At 41.7% G+C, this 18,522-nt stretch overlaps 3 protein-coding genes across 8 annotated transcripts in view; 1 reads left to right on the top strand and 2 right to left on the bottom strand.

Annotated features, from left to right (window-relative positions):
• Positions 1-2: 2 nt before the first annotated feature.
• Positions 3-5,880, bottom strand: LOC112228522 (malate dehydrogenase, mitochondrial). Its single transcript, XM_024393913.2, has 9 exons — positions 5,711-5,880; positions 2,702-2,870; positions 2,498-2,581; positions 2,287-2,396; positions 1,767-1,892; positions 1,212-1,289; positions 739-838; positions 473-624; positions 3-297 (listed from the first exon to the last, which is right to left on the bottom strand). Exons 1-9 carry the CDS (start codon positions 5,774-5,776, stop codon positions 166-168), a joined length of 1,017 nt encoding a protein of 338 aa, XP_024249681.1. The 5' UTR covers positions 5,777-5,880; the 3' UTR covers positions 3-165.
• Positions 5,881-10,793: 4,913 nt separating this feature from the next.
• LOC112228523 (spindle and kinetochore-associated protein 2) lies at positions 10,794-17,643 on the top strand. Its single transcript, XM_024393914.2, has 6 exons — positions 10,794-11,102; positions 14,068-14,157; positions 14,353-14,529; positions 14,631-14,705; positions 16,003-16,045; positions 17,124-17,643. The coding sequence occupies exons 1-6, from the start codon at positions 11,010-11,012 to the stop codon at positions 17,132-17,134; spliced, it is 489 nt and encodes a 162-aa protein (XP_024249682.1). The 5' UTR covers positions 10,794-11,009; the 3' UTR covers positions 17,135-17,643.
• A 20-nt stretch (positions 17,644-17,663) lies between these two features.
• Positions 17,664-18,522, bottom strand: part of LOC112228518 (inactive serine/threonine-protein kinase TEX14) — a 34,266-nt gene continuing 33,407 nt past the window's right edge. For 3 of the 6 annotated variants that reach the window (XM_042309406.1, XM_042309407.1, XM_024393906.2), the window contains one exon: positions 17,666-18,102. In XM_042309406.1, coding sequence (XP_042165340.1) covers positions 18,027-18,102 — 76 coding nt within the window. In that variant the 3' untranslated portion in view covers positions 17,666-18,026. Of the gene's footprint in view, positions 18,103-18,522 lie in introns of all 6 variants that reach the window. The other 3 variants (XM_042309409.1, XM_042309408.1, XM_042309410.1) reach the window with 2 other exon arrangements.

The raw sequence follows: 18,522 nt of genomic DNA, 5'->3' as shown, positions 1-18,522 counted from the left end.
TGTAAGGTCAACTGTTTATTGATAGCGTTATTAACATTTCTGATCAGTTAACATTTCTGATAACAGCTATTTCGTCATCAGGCATGATGAAACTTGGATTTTGGAGAGACCTTGTTGCCATTTAAGTGACTGGACAATATAAATAACCACAGATTCAAACTTTGCTCACTTCATGTTAGCAACAAAATCCTCGCCCTTCTTGATGGAGCCCTTCAGCTCACCAATGGCTTCAGCCACCAGATTCTCCTCAAAGGCTGACAACTTGCCCAGGCCAAGGTTCTTCTCAATTCCGTGTTTCTAAAAGGGCACAAAAATATTCCTTCTGGTTATCACTTCAGATTGTCAAAGTCGTGTGTCATTCAAATAGGAACCTGAATTAAGTACAAGTACAGCATTAATATCAACAATAAGCAGAAGGTGCAATTTCAGTCTCCAACTTATAAACCTGTTTATAAGGTAGTATAGGACTTACCCCGAGGAGGAGAGGTGTGGAGAAGTATTTGCATTCGGTCTCTTCTGACCTTACGTACGCACACTCTACAACGCCATCCTTTCCGTTCATGGCGTCCAGGACGGAGAAGGTGAACCTAGCCCCAGCGTAGGCCATGGACAGCGTAGCAGAGCCTGAACACACGTAGGTTTGCCAGTTAGAGCTCATCAGATTGGTTTAAACATTCATTACGTTTAAAGGACAGTTTTCATTGAGAATCTGCAAGTCCGTCGGATAACACTGCCAACCTGCTCCAGCCTTGGCCTTCACAACCTCAGTGCCAGCATCCTGGATCCTAGCGGTCAGAGCAGACAGCTGGTCGGCTGGGAACTCCACTTTGGGTGTTGCCTACAGAGTGGCGTGTGCAAGGTGTATTGTTATTCACAGGAAAAGCCTTGTTCATGTTGAACCTTATCCTATTCATTTTCCAACTGAATTTTAAAATGAATTAGGAATTTCTTAAAGCCACAGACTAACAAATTCTGAATCACAGGCTCCCACTGTATGACAACTCATTCATTGATTTTACAAACACTAGAGGGAGCCATAAAAAAAAGTGTACCAAAAACAGGGGCAGCATATCAGATCAACTCAAACCCCTAAAAATTGGCAAGTGTGTCATTTTTGTTGTTAGATTAAGATTTAGTCCTACTGGAGTCATTGCAAGGAAATCGTTCAGGTATTGGATTTTTTATTTCTGTGAAAACGCCCTTATTCTTACCTGTGAGATGAGAGGAATAATGGTCTTTCCTGCATGACCTCCAATCACTGGTACATTGACACGTGCTGGGTCAAGGCCCTGCAATATGAAACACCAAACAGTCAGCCATCTTGCCTATGCAATATTATTGCCTATGCAATAATCAATGAGTAGATACTAGCTGGTTAGCATTAACTTAAAGAAAATGTTTTTTTAAAATCTACTTTTAAAAATGTTATGCAGTTGGATCATGGTGACAACCAAATATTTAAGTGGAGACATTCCCTACAACATAAGCCTATTACAATACAAACATTGTATAGAATGCACCCAAGCACATTTAGAGCCTTGCTCTGAACAAACTACAAAGTAGGCAATTCCAACTCTAGGTGTGAATGTTTTTGCTTTGTCACGCAGTGTTTATCTACTCTTCCACAATCATCTGTAAGATACAAATATAAACTTTGTTCCGTTCAGGGTGATACGCCCATGAACTTTGAGATCACTCCTGTGTGTCAAAGGTATAGAGAGTGAATATAGGGTGCATTAGGAATGTTTGAGGTCCTCAAACCTTACTTTCAGCTCTGCGACAAATGCATTGGCTCTGACGATATCCAATGTTGTGACACCAAACACTCTGTTGGGGTTGTAGACACCATACTTTTTCATCACCTCTGATGTGATGGGAATAGTAGAGTTGACCTATGGATTAAACAAAACTGTCAGCTATTTCAAACCACATGTTACTATCACTGGCATTTACCTTCTGATGTACACTAAACAGCCATTACACGATCAATGGAATTATTTAAGCATTTATCGTTGAAGAGCAAATGAGATCTTGTATCATTTAAGATTGTGGTGACTGAAGCACCAAAACAAATCAGTGACCTAAACAGCACTGGCATGGAAAATAAATTGCCTTTCAAATTAAGCCCATTCCTGAAAGTCAGTGCTTCCTTCTCTTTGGCAACAAAAAATTTGCTTTTCTCCAACACCAAGGTATCCGACTGTATAGACGTCTGAGCTGCCCTAGAGTAATGCGAGTCGCCAGGAGCTTGAGTTAATTCTGGAGAAGAGGTAGTGGTGTACTCACAGGGTTGGCGATGATGCAGATCATGGCTTCAGGGCAGTTGCGAGCAACAGCATCAGCCAGAGTGGCCACGATGGTGGCATTAGTGTTGAACAGATCATCACGGGTCATGCCTGGAAGAATTGTATTTTTAAATGTAATGTGTGCACTTCCAATTGAAAGAAAGCATGATGTTCTTCATTATGAATCCCATTGTCAACTTGGGTAAACTTACCAGGTTTTCTTGGGACACCAGCGGGGATGACAACGACATTGCAGCCTTTCAGTGCAGCGTCCAACTGGTCTGGACCCATGTAACCTAGTGAAGGAATCATCGTAGTTAAATTAGATAAACCAAAGGGACATTTTCACAATCACTTCACTACACAGTATTAAGACTTTAGTAGTGAAGCTGATGTACAGCAGGAAGGTGTCTTACCAGTGACGTGGGCCCTGGTCTCGATGTGGCTGAGGTCAGCTGCCACTCCAGGTGTGTGGGCAATGTCAAAGAGAGACAGTTCGCCCACCAGAGGACTGTTCTTCAGGAGCAGTGAGAGAGGCTGGCCAATACCACCGGAAGCACCCAGCACTGCCACCTTGGCATTGTTCTGAGGGGGAGAGGATACAATTTCACTGACTATCTCATAGGGTTGTCCCCAACAAAAAAAACATTTGGTCCGAGAATTTGTTCCCGATTGATTGGTCAATTTTTAAAACATGTATTTTCCCATATATAGACACACCCTATGTTGAATAAAATCAACTATATGTAGGCTACTGAGCTTGCCTGATGCTTTAAGCACTGCAATTAAAAATGAAGACTCAAATTACTAAAGAGGGAGCCAGAGATCAATATAGCCTAACCAGAAGAAAAAAAAACCTTTATGCCCATCCTCCTCCCGCTGCTGCTGCTGGCCTTCGCAGCCGTTATGCTCCTGAAGTGCCAGTAATAGCTATCGGAAACCTTTTTCATTTGGAGTACCAAGTTATTATACCATTCCTACTGAACTGCATGCCAGTTAGGATTTTCACATGCACATTTTCATAGAACAGTTTCATTTAATGTATAATAAAGTCTTCATCTCAAAATCAATGATGTGGTCAATACAAATTATATCTAAATGATACAAATCTAAAATGACCTATTGTCAATATGTAAAAATAGCCTCCATTAAAGCCAAAAAATAAAAACATTGCAGCCTGCAGGTAGAAAATAGCCTGATGAAAATAAATATCCTAGAAATCACATTGCTAGGCATGGCCTGTCTGCAAGGAACTTGAAACATTGTATCAACTTAACTTGGTCTGGCCCAAAGCTCATGCTAGCAAAAGTGCAACAATGTATAAAATATTCTGGGCCCTCAGTTTCCTGCACCAGTGAGCTCCTGAGAAACAAACACAGCTGTGGGCTATTTGTGCAAGTGATAAGTTATCAGGTAGGCCTTTTTTATGACTTTTCCACCAGATCAGAGCATGACATTTTTTTCCCTTTCATGCTGAGTGGTTATCAAAAGGAAGAGTGCTGGAAATATTATTAAAAAAAGGCTACGTTGAGGAACTACTGTCATTCTCAATGGATGTAAAAACAAACTGTTTGTGTGCTGTTTGAGGCAAAGAAAACATTATTTTGAGAAGCTCCACAGTGATGGTGAGTTAAGAAAATCAGAAATTGTATCAGATCTTCAAATGTGCACATTTATAAGCTTGCATTTACATTTGCATGCAGGCCAGGTAGCCTGCATGTGTAATTAGGTGCATGTTTTTACTCAAGATTGACAGGAGCGCTCCAAACCAAAGACAATAAATAAATTGACAACTTGTAAATTAAATAAACCAAAACTTTTTTTCTTACAAGTGTAGCCTAGGTTGTGCGCTCTGCAAAAAATGTGTCCACTCCTACAATGAGAACAGTAAGAATGTAATATTGAATGCATTAACAGAAATTACCGTAACCAAACAAACATTCTAGATTAGAAATGGTAATTAACGGTAAATGTACTACTGGTGATACCCACAGCCTCTAATGGATTAGTACACTCAGACGGGCGTCTCGTGTGCCATAACATTTATTTCATACATTTACCACTGCTTGACTACAAATCTGTCGACCAACAGCATATCGACCAAACAATCGACTAAATGGGGTCAGCCTTAATATCGGCGTCATATTGCTGACAATCACACAACCAAATATATTTCCTGCGTGTCTGAAGAATTCCAGCACAAACTATTGTAGAATAGATGTGCATCTATTACAAACAAGAAGCTTGAATGAAACTGACTCAATTGTGGTTTTGTAGGATGGGTCTGTTAGACCAAGGTTTATAATTCAAGTTTCATGTAGGATTTAGTTCATCTTTCCACAATCAATCCTTGTAATTTGCTAATATCAAAAAGGGGACAAACCTTTCACCTGAAAATGACATTTATTCTTGTAGGCCACAAACCATTCACAGAAAGGGCGAAGGTCAGGACACTTTATGGATTCAACCTCTTGACGATTCATGGTTGGCCACAAGAAGCCAGGATTTCAGAGTGAGCGATTCAAGGATAATTTTTAAATTTAACCTTCATTAAGCTGTAGAAAGAATGTAAGCCACCATTACACTGAAGTTCACAGAATCTTTCAACAGCTCTGATTATATTAATAAGGTTAAAGTTACTTCTTGATCAATGTTGTGGAATTATACTACTACTATCCTTGCCAATGCCAACCTTCAGGAACATCTTAAACATTGCTCAAAACTGTCCAAGATGTTATCAATAGTGTTAATTTTATCCTTGACACACTCAATTCAAACGATTTTTAAATTAAGACAGCTTGTAGTAAAGATTTGTGATGTTATTGTATTGCACACTATCAGTAGTTTTAGTATATCATGCGTGTTAAATATGGATTAATTAGAAAAAAATTGGATTTGGAAGAAACAGGGCCAATAATCCTCCTAATAATTCATTAAATTGAATGTGCCATCAGAGATTGTTCACTAACATGTCACGAAGGACAAGCTCGAGAAGCTAACAAAACACTGCTCTGTCAATCAAAGCACCTTTACCATAGTATTCTTTTTGTCACTCATAATTGTGCATGCCTTGCCTTTGCCAATCCCAAAAGTAAACCAAGAACGACAAATTGACCTTATACAGTGCAGTGGAAGCAGCTATCAACAGTTTACAAATCCTTGCTAGTCAGCTACTGCTAGCCAATTAATTAAACTAACGTTATAAGTATAGCTAAAGTTGATAACATTGACTCGTTTTAAACTCTAGACCATTCTGATGTGGCTCAACTAATGCAAAGTATGTGACATTTCAAGTTATAACTAGCTAATGTAGCTAGTTAGCTGGCTAAATAATCTGACAAGCAAGCTGGCTGCCATGCTAGCTAGCTAGTTAATTTACGCTTTTACTAGCCATCTCTTAGCTGACAAATAAATATATTATTTACCTGTGAGGAGGTGGATAAGCTCCTGGTAGCAATGCAAATTGTGGGTCTTGCAATGCGGGAAAACATGTTGGACAGGGAGGGGTTGGCTATTCTTTATAACTGATCCTCTTCACAGTGACTCCAACGTCCTCTACCTCTGTGGCCGGTCGAAACAGACCGCTTGCAAAAGCGACCTATCTTAACTATCAGGGACAGCCTACTTCCTGTACCATATGCAGTTTGATTGGTTAAAATATGAACATTTCCGGTTATGAATGGGCTAATGGAATATCAATCATGCTTTATGACGTCGTGTCCAAAGTGGTCCTCAATCGCTTTCACTTTCGTGATGCATTGATTGGAATGTATTTTTAGTGTAAAGATGATTAGCTAGTGATTGCAACCAATGGAATGTAAATCTCTTAAAAAATGTTACTTTTTATGTTTTAATGTTGTTGTTTTTTACCTTACTTTTTGTCAGAGAAAATGAAACTGCCATGGAATATTATGAACAAGTACTTATGTTATGTAGCATAATAACTTTATCAGAGTCCTGATCCTATGATCCTGCAGTGCAGAGGTGAGTACGATACTCCATGCGCCACAAAAGCCCGGGCCTTGGACGGAGGCAGGTAGAACACCCACATACGCCACGTTACAGTATTCAATAGAAAGATGGCCAGTAAAACCTGAAGGAAGGGAGTTGGCAGTGGGAGGGTTTCTGGCATGAATATCCCATGTGCAACCTGCCATTGTTCCCCTGAGCAAGGCACTTATATATACACTGCTCAAAAAAATAAAGGGAACACTTAAACAACACAATGTAACTCCAAGTCAATCACACTTCTGTGAAATCAAACTGTCCACTTAGGAAGCAACACTGATTGACAATAAATTTCACATGCTGTTGTGCAAATGTAATAGACAACAGGTGGAAATGATAGGCAATTAGCAAGACACCCCCAATAAAGGAGTGGTTCTTTATTTTTTTGAGCAGTGCATTTCCTCAAGTAAAGGTAGTAGGCCAGATCTTAGCATTTTAGACTATTCCATTGGTCCGTAAGTGAAATTTCCATTCAAAACTAACTCCACCACTGGTCTTGACGAGAAGAAAAAAAGCTGTCAGGGGAGGTTCTCTTCTGCACTGTTCATCCAATCCAGTACAGAGGTATAACAGAGAGGAAAAGGAAGAGAGGCCCAACTCTGCGGAAAATCGGTCTCCCTCCAGCAGGTGGCGTTTTTGTTGTTTCGCCCACCAAGTAAGGAGTTTTCGTATGGAAGGTCAATGAGTGTCGAATTTGGTCAACCAAAAACCAAATGGCTTGATCGAATAGAAGTTTCGTAAAATGCTTACGTTTTTACGAGTCTAGGTGAAACTGGGCTGACATTTGATCTCAATACATTTGGTTTCATGGTTCCATCTTTCTTACTGGGATTAAGCTTCCTGCGCACTAGGCCAGACACCTGTATAGCGTGAACATGCCCCGGGAACTCTTGTCAGAGTACAGTGGACAGCTAAACAAGCCTACTGGCACACCCTGGCTAGCTGGGGTCATGACCTCAGAGCATAAATATAAAATGTTTATCTTCAGCTGTCCACTGAATAATTCAATGGCTGTTTTGTGCAAAATAATGATGACTAAAGTGTATTTTTAGTAATTTTCTAATTCGTCTTCTCTATGGAGCAATCAATCGGAATTGTCTTTCTTGCTCGTGATTTGGTTAAGCTGCAGTACCGAAGCAATATTGTAGGTGCAGTCGAATCCTTGGCAGGAGATAGAGAGAGGCCTTGCGTGGATTTGATTAAACTGCGCTGCGGGGGACCGGGCTGTGACGTGAACGGGCAAAAGCGGTGAGGGAGGTCCACCCTTCTGAAATCGAACAGTAATCTGTGCTGCTCAGTCATGTTGTCAAAGAGCCATTATGGTGCATCATCCAGAAACATACAACATCTCTTTTCCATTAAAGATGCAATACACATACATCTCTTTTCCATTAAAGATGCAATACTATATGTAACTTTTTGGGCAACCTGACAAAGAAAAGTGAGTTATAGATCTGTCCTTCTCATTTTCAGCAAGTCTAAGAAGTGGTGATCTGTCCTGTTTCCCGTTTTTAAGTTTCACTTTTGCTTGTTTTACTTTCGGTTTTGTACACCAGCTTCAAACAGCTGACAAAATATTTTCTGTTATGCAGCTTGTCTACATTATACTTGCTTGTTTTGTCACAAACTGAAATTAGACAAACTTACAATTTTAGCAACCAGGAAATGGCGGAGCGATTTCTGTATAGTGCATCTTTAAATATGTTTGAATTTTCAAACTACCAATTCCCCCCCTCTTTTGTTTTGAGCCGACTTCGCTGTGGGCTTTGAACGGGCACCTGGCTCACGCCAGGGAGGCAGCCCGGTTCCAAAATGAATGCAATCAACTTTCACCAGGTGCCAGATTAATGGGATCCCCTCACTGTGACCATCCAAAAGTGGAAGTCGTGGGGGCCTCCTGGGTGGCGCAGTGGTTAAGGGCGCTGTACTGCAGCGCCAGCTGTGCCACCAGAGACCCTGAGTTCGCGCCCAGGCTTTGTCGTAACCGGCTGCAACCGGGAGGTCCAAGTTTGGCTTGGTTGGTTGGATTGTGTATGGGAGGAAGCATGACTTTCAACTTTCATCTCTCCCGAGCCCGTACGGGAGTTGTAGCGATGAGACAAGATAGTAGCTACTAAAACAATTGGATACCATGAAATTGGGGAGAAAAAGGGGTAAATTTAAAAAAAAATCTACACACAATACTCCATAATGACAAAGCAAAAACAGGTTTTTAGATATTTTTGCTCATATACTAAATATCACATTTAAACCCTTACTCAAACCCTTTACTCAGTACTTTGTTGAAGCACCTTTGACAGCGATTACAGCCTCAAGTCTTCTTGGATATGACATTACAAGCTTTGCACACCTGTATTTGGGGAATTTCTCCCATTCTTCGGGGAGCGTCGCTGCACAGCTATTTTCAGGTCTTTCCAGAGGTGTTCGATCGGGTTCAAGTCCGGGCTCTGGCTGGGCCACACAAGGACATTCAGAGACTATTCCCAAAGCCACTCCAGCATAATCTTGGCTGCGTGCTTAGGGTCATTGTCTCTTGGAAGGTGAACCATTGCCCCAGTCTGAGGTCCTGAGCGCTCTGGAGCAGGTTTTCATCAGCGACCTCTCTGTACTGTGCTCCATTCATCTTTCCCTCAATCCTGGCAAGCCAGAGAATCGTGTTTCTCATGGTCTGAGAATCCTTTAGGTGCCTTTTGGCAAATTCCAAGCGGGCTGTCATGTGCAATTTACTGTCATCTGGCCACTCTACCATAAAGGCCTGATTGGTGGAGTGCTGCAGAGATGGTTGTCCTTCTGGAAGGTCCTCGCACCTCCAGAGTGACTCTGGAGCTGTGTCAGAGTGACCATTGGTTTCTTGGTCCCCGATCAAGGCCCTTCTCCCCTGATTGCTCAGTTTGGCCGGGCGGCCAGCTCTAGGAAGAGTCTTGGTGGCCATTTGATTCATTGTTCAGCAGTCTTATGGCTTGGGGGTAGAATCTGTTAAGGAGCCTTTTGGACCAAGACTTGGCACTCCGGTACCGCTTGCCATGCGGTAGCAGAGAAAATAGTCTATGCCTTGGGTGACTGGAGTCTTTGACAATTTTTTGGGGCCTTCCTCTGACACCACCTAGTATATACACTACCAGTCAAAAGTTTTAGAACACCTACTCATTCAAGAGTTTTTCTTTATTTGTACTATTTTCTACAATGTGGAATATAAGTGAAGACATCAAAACTATGAAATAACACACATGGAATCACGTAGTAACCAAAAAAGTTTGAAACAAATCTAAATATATTCTATTTGTGATTCTTCAAATAGCCACCCTTTGCCTTGATGACAGCATCGCACACTCTTGGCATTCTCTCAACCAGCTTCACCTGGAATGCTTTTCTACCAGTCTTGATACAGTTCCCACATATGCTAAGCGCTTGTTGGCTGCTTTTCTTTCTCTCCACAGTCCGACTCATCCCAAACCATCTCAAATGGGTTGAGGTCGGGGGATTGTGGAGGCCAGGTCATCTGATACACCACTCCATCACTCTTCTTCTTGGTAAAACAGCCCTTACACAGCCTGGAGGTGTGTTGGGTCATTGTCCTGTTGAAAAATAAATTATAGTCCCAAGCCCAAATTGTATCGCTGCAGAATGCTGAGGTAGCCATGCTGGTTAAGTGTGCACCCCCACACCATAACACCTCCTCATCCATGCTTTACGGTAGGAAATACACATGCGGAGATCATCAGTTCACCCACACCGCGTCTCTCAAAGACACAGCGGTTGGAACCAAAAATCTCCAATTTGGACTCTGACCAAAGGACAGATTTCCACCGGTCTAATGTCCATTGCTCGTGTTTCTTGGCCAATGCAAGTCTCTTCTTATTACTGGTGTCCTTTAGTAGTGGTTTCTTTGCAGCAACTCGACCTGGAAGGCCTGATTCACACAGTCTTCTCTGAACAGTTGATGTTGAGATTTGTCTGTTACTTGAACACTGTGAAGGATTCACATCAATGCGCTATGTAGATATCCATAAGAGATATCCGTATCGCGGTAGACTACACCTCTGCTGTCATCCTTACCTCCAAGCGTTTATTCAAATTGGATAATTTTTGGATGCCAACAGCAATCGCACCATTGGAAGACAGCTTGGACTGTAGTTTACAAAAGCCAAAATTCTGCTATTTTCCCGCGATCCATCAACCCCTTTTGTTGTGTCGTCATAGTGGTATCCGATTTAGGGTCAGTCTCGCCCAGGCGGAACGAATTTAAAAACGTGCAACTTTTTTCAAAGTATCTGTAATCTGATTACAATAGTTTTGATAGTAACGGATTACAGTTACCGGTTTTGAACGTTACTCCCCAACCATGATGGTAGGGTATTTGTTTATTTTTTCAAGCAAAGTATACGGGTGTTTTACTCCAGTCTAGTAGGTGGCGGTAAATCAACATATATTGGATGCCAACCGCCGTTAATCATCGAAGAAGAAATATAGCCAGTCCATGAATCGGCGAATGCGAACCAGTTGTTATTCTAGTGATGGAACATGAGTAGATTAATTTGATAACAACGGTCGGACATCTTGAACGCAGTCTCCAATTCTTATTATACCACAGTAAATCCATCCAGTGTCCAGAACGGCATTTTATGAACTCTCCCTTTTCCCCCTACTGCGGTGCCGCTCAATTGACCAATCTGCGGCCACTATTTCTAACAGGTAACCAATCACAGCAGGCTTTACATGAATCAGACCAGTGGCTTTATATTCACGGGGCTGCTTGAGGAACGTAAACTATATAACATGGAGACAGCAGTTGATAAACTGGAGGCGATGGTAAGCTGTGTTTTATCAAATAATTTATTTCTAAAGCAGCGAAAGTAAACCTACGTTCCTAGTCTTTAGATACATTGTATTATGTGGTCTCCAATGAGCTGTTTGAGCAAATGACCTGTGCGTGAAAAACGGCAATGTAGCGAGGATCTAAATTCAAATGTTCTGCCATTCTAATCGGATTTGATTAATTTCCAGGAAAAGGAAAAACACGAACATAATAATATGCGAGTGTTTCCGCTAAGAACACAAGGCAAACAAAAATTGCTTTACCATGGCTCTCTTTCCATTTCAGTGTTTATTTAGTTAGCTTGTTTGCCACACGTTTCAACGAGGACTGCGAGTACTAGACTGCGCCTGCGAAGAGGCCGTATTCCGTGTCCCCGAGTGCGCGCTGTAGGTGACCGTTTATGTTTAAAAGCGAGTTTTTACGTTATCAAAGTTGTAAAAATTGGTTGTTGACCATTAATTGAGTTGCAGCTCACAGTCACGGAGTCTAGTAAACGTAGCTAGCTACAGTATGTAACTGTTAAAACATTAGCCAGATACTACTAGTAAAGTTATTCAATTATGTTACATAAGTTTATTATTCGGCTCCCCTTAGTCACTTAGCTGCACTTATTTGTCACTGCAGAAGATCACTGGATTGCTAAACAGTTATTAATGTAGTTTAAAATTATTTAATCATAACTTGATCTGGCCCAGCCAATCAAATTCAAGTTTGTCATGTAGCTAATTATTTAGTTTGACAGGAGGTTGGCTGTCTATTTTTCCTTCAGGGCTGACAACAGGATAAAGAGGAATCAATTATGTTTTCTGTCTGTCCAGTGCCCCTTTTGTATTGTACTACTGGTGACCCTTCAATGAAAGCAGTGCAATGTTAAAAGGGCATTGGCCAGGGATTATTCCCAATGATAGGTTTTGCAAGGTGTAGCTGTGAACCTTTTAACAACAAAGCTGTTTGCAGGTGCTCTGACTTCATTGCACTACTGTATTGGACAGCTAGCAGTGCAATAGTATTGTCAAAGCGTCTGAAAACAGCAAAGACCACTGACACAGGAATCAGCAACAAATGTACACTAATGTGTTGAAAGTTGGCACCCTCAAGTGCAAAATTCTGGGAACTCTTCTGGGGTTTACTGAAACAGTGTGCTGAATAACAGTGCACCCCAAGGAAGGGCTGAGCAGGGTGGGTTGTTTAATTAAAAAATGTTTGTTTAAAATCTACAATGAAGATCCTTGGTCTTATCCAGTACTGTTGTATACTTTTTAGCTGTAGTTAAAGTAGCGCTCAAGCCAAAAGTGGTCCCTGAAAATTGTGTACTACGTCACATACACTACATGAAAGTATGTGGACACCTGCTTGTTGAACATCTCATTCCAAAATCATGGGCATTAATATGGAGTTGGTTCCCCTTTGCTATAACAGCCTCCACTCTTCTGGGAAGGCTTTCCACTAGATGTTGGAACATTGCTGTGGGGACTTCATTCAGCCGCAAGCATTAATGAGGTCGAGCACTGATACTGGGCGATTAGGCCTGGCTCACAGTCAGCGTTCCAATTCATCCCAAAGGTGTTTGATGGAGTTTAGGTCGGGGCTTTTTGCAGGCCAGTCAAGTTCTTCCACACCGATCTCGACAAACCATTTCTGTATGGACTTTGCTTTGTGCACAGAGGCATTGTCATGCTGAAACAGGAAAGGGCCTTCCCAAACTTACCACAAAATTGTGATGACTTTGCTTCCAGAGGCAGTTTGGAACTCAGTAGTGAGTGTTGCAACCGAGGACAGACTTTACACGGTTCAGCAAGCTGCGGTCCCGTTCTGTGAGCTTGTGTGGCCTACCACTTTGCGGCTGAGCCGTTGTTGCTCCTAGAATTTGCCACTTCACAATAACAGCAGAAATTTTACAATTTGACTTATCGGAAAGGTGGCATCCTATGGCGGTGCCATGTTGAAAGTCACTGACCTCTTCACTAAGGCTGTTCCTCTGCCAGTGTTTGTCTATGGAGATTGCATGGCGGCCTGCTTGATTTTATACACCTGTCAACAACGGGTGTGGCAGATATAGCCAAATCCACTCATTTGAAGGGGTGTCCACATACTTTATCTATATACCGATAACCACGTCATTGCTCTTCGTTAACTGTCACTCAAATGGCGAGTGGCTGGAACTCAAATTGCTAGGGGGCTGGCCCACGTGGGGGGGGAAATGTAAGCAAAATGGCACTGGATAGCTTCCAAACTAGGGATTTTGTGGCTAATTCAGGTAAAATGGCAATTCTGCATGTATGAACTACACATTGACACATCAGCCCAGAGAGGGAGGTTTGAAAAATACTTACTATTCGCCAGAGTTCCTGAGCATGATTTAAATGCAGGCCAACTATGCAATAATCTTACTCTTCCAAGTCATTCCCTCACTTGCAATCTATCAAAGCAAGTCTGGAACTCTAATGTCCCATCAGTCAGCTTCCATTTCTTTTTAGGAGGAGGATCTACCTAAACTTGTCAAAAAATAAAATACTTTTGCTTGTCCCAAAAGTTTTTTTTTCTGAATGTGTTGTTCCTACTGACCTCAAATTAAAATATTTTTAAATCACAAAATTGACACAGTGACACGCATGGGATTGATCACAAGTCCTGGAACCCTATCAGTATGGTCTCTGCTGTCCACTTTGTTCAGAGTAGTGCAATATTTCTTATAGGGCTTCAGTTTTTGGGATAAAGCCTTACCGAAGGCACTATGCATCAAGACCATTTAATACACCCTTTTGTGAGGCAACAATTTTGTGGCTGAAGTCTTGGAAAGATGTGACTGAACTTTTTTGCACATTTTGTTTATCTTCATAGTTGTGAAGATCTGTACATGCAATGATTTTCTGTGTGTTATAATGATCTGTTGTAAGTCGTAGAGACTCTACTCCACTCTGTCAGGCTTGCAGTACACTAAACCAACTGTCCTTTCAGTTCCAGAAGGCAGAGGCTGACATGGAGTACATGGAGAAACGGCTGAGGCTGGAATTCCTGACAAGTGCTCCAGAGAACGGTGCAGCAGAGGTGAATACATACATGGATGCCACAGTACTTAGTTACAAAACATGTCCTCAGACCAGTCACCCAACACCTTTCCACTCCATCCACAGAAGGCAATGCCATCTTATCTTTGAACTTCTGGCATGCAGACAGATGTCTCCATTTGTCTATTTACCCAACAGTCTGTCAAATCAATGACTGACTCGTGTCTGACCACAGGAAAACCCTGTGAAGCTGCTGGAGAACCTGTCTGCCATCAAGGTGAGGCATGCTGCCTTGTGCACACAAGTACAGGAGATTGCAGCTGAGCAGAAGCAGTCAATGGACTCCATTCGAGCACACCTTGACACCACTGTGCAGCTGGTGCAACAGTTACAGCAGACTGCTGACGTTGAGGTAGCCCATTCCCTCCACGTACATCCAACAATGTCAATTGGCCCTTTTCAAAGTTAGGGTGGCAAAATCATGTGCAATTGAGAATTTGTACTGTTTTGTAGATTCCACCACTGACTAAGATGGAGCAGGAGTCTGCAGATTTCCTTGGTTTATCAGTCAATCAAAACACTGCAGAGGTAAGGTCATTCCGTGGAACACCATCGTATGTGCACTGCTTCTTAATAGTCCAATTTTACGTCTCTTGCCATTCAGAGAAATATAAAGCTTGACTGCTCAGGATTTCTCGTAAACTGAAAAATAAACGCAATATGCAAAAATTTCAAAGATTTTGCTGAGTTAGTTCATAAGGAAATCGGTCAATTGAAATAAATACATTAGGCCCTAATCTATGGATTTCACATGACTGGGAATACAGATATGAATTTGGTCAGATACCGTAAAAACAAAGTAGGGTCGTGGATCAAATAAACCAGTATCTGGTGTGATCACCATTTGCCTCCTGCATTGCGACGTCTCCTTTGTAAAGAGTTAAATCAGGCTGTTGATTGTGGCCTGTGGAATGTTGTCCCACTCTTTAATGGCTGTGTGTGAAGTTGCTGGATATTGGCAGAAACTGGAACACGCTGTCGTACACGTCGATCTAGATTATTCCAAACATGCTCAATGGATGACATGTCAGGTGAATATGCAGGCCATGGAAGAACTGACATTTTCAGCTTCTAGGAATTGTGTATAGATCCTTGCGCTGTGGGGCTGTACATTATCATACTGAAACAGGTAGTGATGGCATTGGATGAATGACACGACAATGGGCCTCAGGATCTCATCACGGTATCTTTTTGCATTCAAATTACCATCGATAAAATGCAATTGTGTTCGTTGTCCGTAGCTTATGCCTGCCTAAGCCATAACCCCACCACTACCACTGTTCACAACGTTGACATCAAATTGCTTTCCCGCACAATGCCATACACGCCATCTGCCCAATACAGTTGAAACCGGGATACATCCGTGAAGAGCACACTTCTCCATCGAAGGTGAGCATTTGCCCACTGAAGTCGAACTGCAGTCAGGTTAAGACCCTGGTGAGGACAACAAGCAGGTAGATGAGCCACTCTTGAGACGATTTCTGACATTTTGTGCAAACTGTTTCATCAGCTGTCTGGGTAGCTGGTCTCGGATGATCCCGCAGGTGAAGAAGCCAGATGTGGAGGTCCTGGGCTGGCGTGGTTACACCTGGTTATCATACACGTGGTCTGTGTTTGAGGCCGGTTGGATGTAGTACCAAATTATCTAAAACGACGTTGGAGGTGGCTTATAGTAGAGATATGAACGTGAAATTCTGGCAAACATTCCTGGGATCTTTTATTTCAGCTCATGAAACATGGGACCAACACTTTACATGTTGCATTTCATATTTTTGTTCAGTGGGATATACACATTGTAATAACTAATGCCAATGTTTATGTTCAGTTACTGATGTCTATGGAGCCTTCAGTCCAAGAGCAGCCTCAGTGTAAGTAATTGTAACCTCAATTAACACCCTCTCTGCATGTATTTATATAGTAACACAAACCCCTATTGAATTCCTTTATAACCATCAGGTTATGTACATAGCTGAATTGGAAAACCCATTTTCAATTTGGATCATTTATATTGACGCTATATATAACAGGCAACAGCTAGGTTTCCATCCAATTGGCGGCAGATGCATTATGCAAAATCAGAACATTTCCCCAGAACTGATTTGTTGCAGATAAAAATCTGAGTGTTGACAGTGCATACAATGTATTTTTCGCTTCGCATTCAAATGTGCCTACTCTGGTCTTGACACGCTCTAGCCAACAGCTCGCAGAAGCAGTGCGGGTAGGCTAGATGAGATAGGAGTGAGAGTATTATATTCATCAAACGGCAGTAAAGCATTGATAATTTCACTAAAATAAGACCCTTGATATTTATTGGAAAGGATCATAAATTATTTCATCTGTAGCCTAAAACTGCATGGTGTCGAGTCATAATGGGAGGACCACACTATATAGGGTGACGATATTATAGCAATATTCGCGCTTTAAGGAATTTTCACCACTACTTCTCGCATAATACATTTTATCGGCACAAATATCCCACCATGTCGAACGAACATTCATAAAGTTGTACCGAAAATGCTCGTTTCATCACAGCTGTCGTGATAATTTCTGATTACGATATGACTCATAACTGGGGATGGAAACGTGGGTAAGGAATCCAGGGGAAACCCAAATAAGGGCACAGGACTCTGTACAGACAGGATGGCGAGGGAGGGTGAGTTTGAGGAGCTGAGTGAAGCCACGCCGCACAGCGTGCACTCCGTCAAGCTGGCTGACCTCAAAGCCTTCTACAAGCAGCTGCATGAGCACTTCTCCCTAAAAAAAAAACCCAGGTCTGACAAGTCACCTTTGTCCCGAGACGCATGACCCTTTACACAGAAACCCCCAGTTGTGTCAAGGCAACACTAGCAGCAGGAATGTCGGTTAACTTGTGGACCCGAGTCAGACGAATGCTTAGGAAGGTGTACGCATTTTGTGCAAGCACTAACTTTGCCAATCTTTCTCCAGTGGTGCCCTGAGTTTGCAGCAGATGAATATGACGGTTAGCGACGCCAAGCTGAAGACGTTGCAGCATCTCTCTGGACAAGAAAGGGCACCTTTGCCTGCTAATGAGTGGGGAACTGGCACAGCTGAGACTTTTAAGATGGACCCCACAGCGAAAGTGACTGATTTTGCCCATCTCTCATTGTCTAGTCATGTTAGCCTATTTGAAGGGTTCTGATGCCTACTTATGCTTTGGTTTGATTTCTTTTGCTAGTTATTTTAAAATGACACAATCTGAAACAATTGACCAGAAGCAAGAACTCCATGAAACCAACTCACCACAATGTTTGAGGTGCTGTAAGTGGAAGGTGACGGGCCATATTGTAAATTAGATGCACTATTTTTGAAGGTTCTCTTACTGTGGCTAATGCATTAGTTGAATGCGTTTCACCTGTAAATATGTTAATGATTTGAATTTGGCTGATTACTTTCCAACTGTACGTCAATGTATTATGATGCTTCATTAAAATGAAATTCCCTTTAAGGTATTTGCTCAATTAAGAATTTATTTAAGAGCACAAACACATTAGCATCTTAAGTACAGTGAAGTTGCTTTCCCGAACTATGTAAAACAATTAAAATGAACAGGAACCTTTAAAGAAACAGACCATAATGGTCAAATCTGTTCTATGGATAATGTATTAATAGTAATGGTAACAATTTCATTTAACTAAAGCTTCATGTAGAGCACTGAATACAAATTACATTAAAGACATGTATGACCAACTATCCAAAGGAAATGTTTTTAGAACGAGAGAATGCATAAGTTATCTAATGTCCAGCACCAAAGAAAACATTGTCATGCTTAAAGGGTGAGTGAATGGTAGTGTAGAGAAATAAGACTGATGTTAAGTTACATGTGTTGTCCTACATGTTCTTTCTCAATCTCACTTGGTTGGGGTCACTTTGGCTTTTGATGGGAGTCTGCTCCAGGACAATAACCCTGCAGGCATAAAGAACCAAGTTAACACTACAGTCTTTAAGCATGCAAGCTCATTAAGATCAACTCTGGTGTAATATGACTGGCTTCTAAAAACATACATCTACAGTAAAATTAGTCCTATAACCTGAAAGATGCTGAACAAGGAAGAAGCCACTGCTCCAAAACCACCATAAAAAAAAAGCCAGACTACAGTTTAACTGCACATGGGGTTAAAGATCATACTTTTTGGAGAAATGTCCTCTGGTCTGATGAAACAAAAATAACTGGAGGAAAAAGGGGGAGGCTTGCAAGCCGAAGAACATCCTCCCAACCGTGAAGCATGGGGGTGGCAGCATCATGTTGTGTGGGTGCTTTGCTGCAGGAGGGACTGGTGTACTTCACAAAATAGATGGCATCATGAGGAACATTTTCTGGATATAT

This window comes from Oncorhynchus tshawytscha, linkage group LG30 (genome assembly GCF_018296145.1).
Source record: "Oncorhynchus tshawytscha isolate Ot180627B linkage group LG30, Otsh_v2.0, whole genome shotgun sequence".
In the NCBI taxonomy this organism is placed as follows: Eukaryota; Metazoa; Chordata; class Actinopteri; order Salmoniformes; family Salmonidae; genus Oncorhynchus; species Oncorhynchus tshawytscha.
The sequence above is the reverse complement of the archived record's forward strand: the minus strand, read 5'-3'. Positions and strand labels throughout refer to the sequence as shown.

Excerpts from the sequence above, each read along its gene's own strand:
- LOC112228522 (XM_024393913.2), bottom strand. The coding sequence starts at position 5,776 with ATGTTTTCCCGCATTGCAAGACCCACAATTTGCATTGCTACCAGGAGC. Across the intron at positions 2,871-5,710 it reads GCTTATCCACCTCCTCACAG|AACAATGCCAAGGTGGCAGT; the intron begins GTAAATAATATA and ends TCTCCCCCTCAG. Across the intron at positions 1,290-1,766 it reads CATTTGTCGCAGAGCTGAAA|GGCCTTGACCCAGCACGTGT; the intron begins GTAAGGTTTGAG and ends TTCATATTGCAG.
- LOC112228523 (XM_024393914.2), top strand. The coding sequence starts at position 11,010 with ATGAATCAGACCAGTGGCTTTATATTCACGGGGCTGCTTGAGGAACGT. Across the intron at positions 14,158-14,352 it reads CAGAGAACGGTGCAGCAGAG|GAAAACCCTGTGAAGCTGCT; the intron begins GTGAATACATAC and ends GTCTGACCACAG. Across the intron at positions 14,706-16,002 it reads TCAATCAAAACACTGCAGAG|TTACTGATGTCTATGGAGCC; the intron begins GTAAGGTCATTC and ends GTTTATGTTCAG.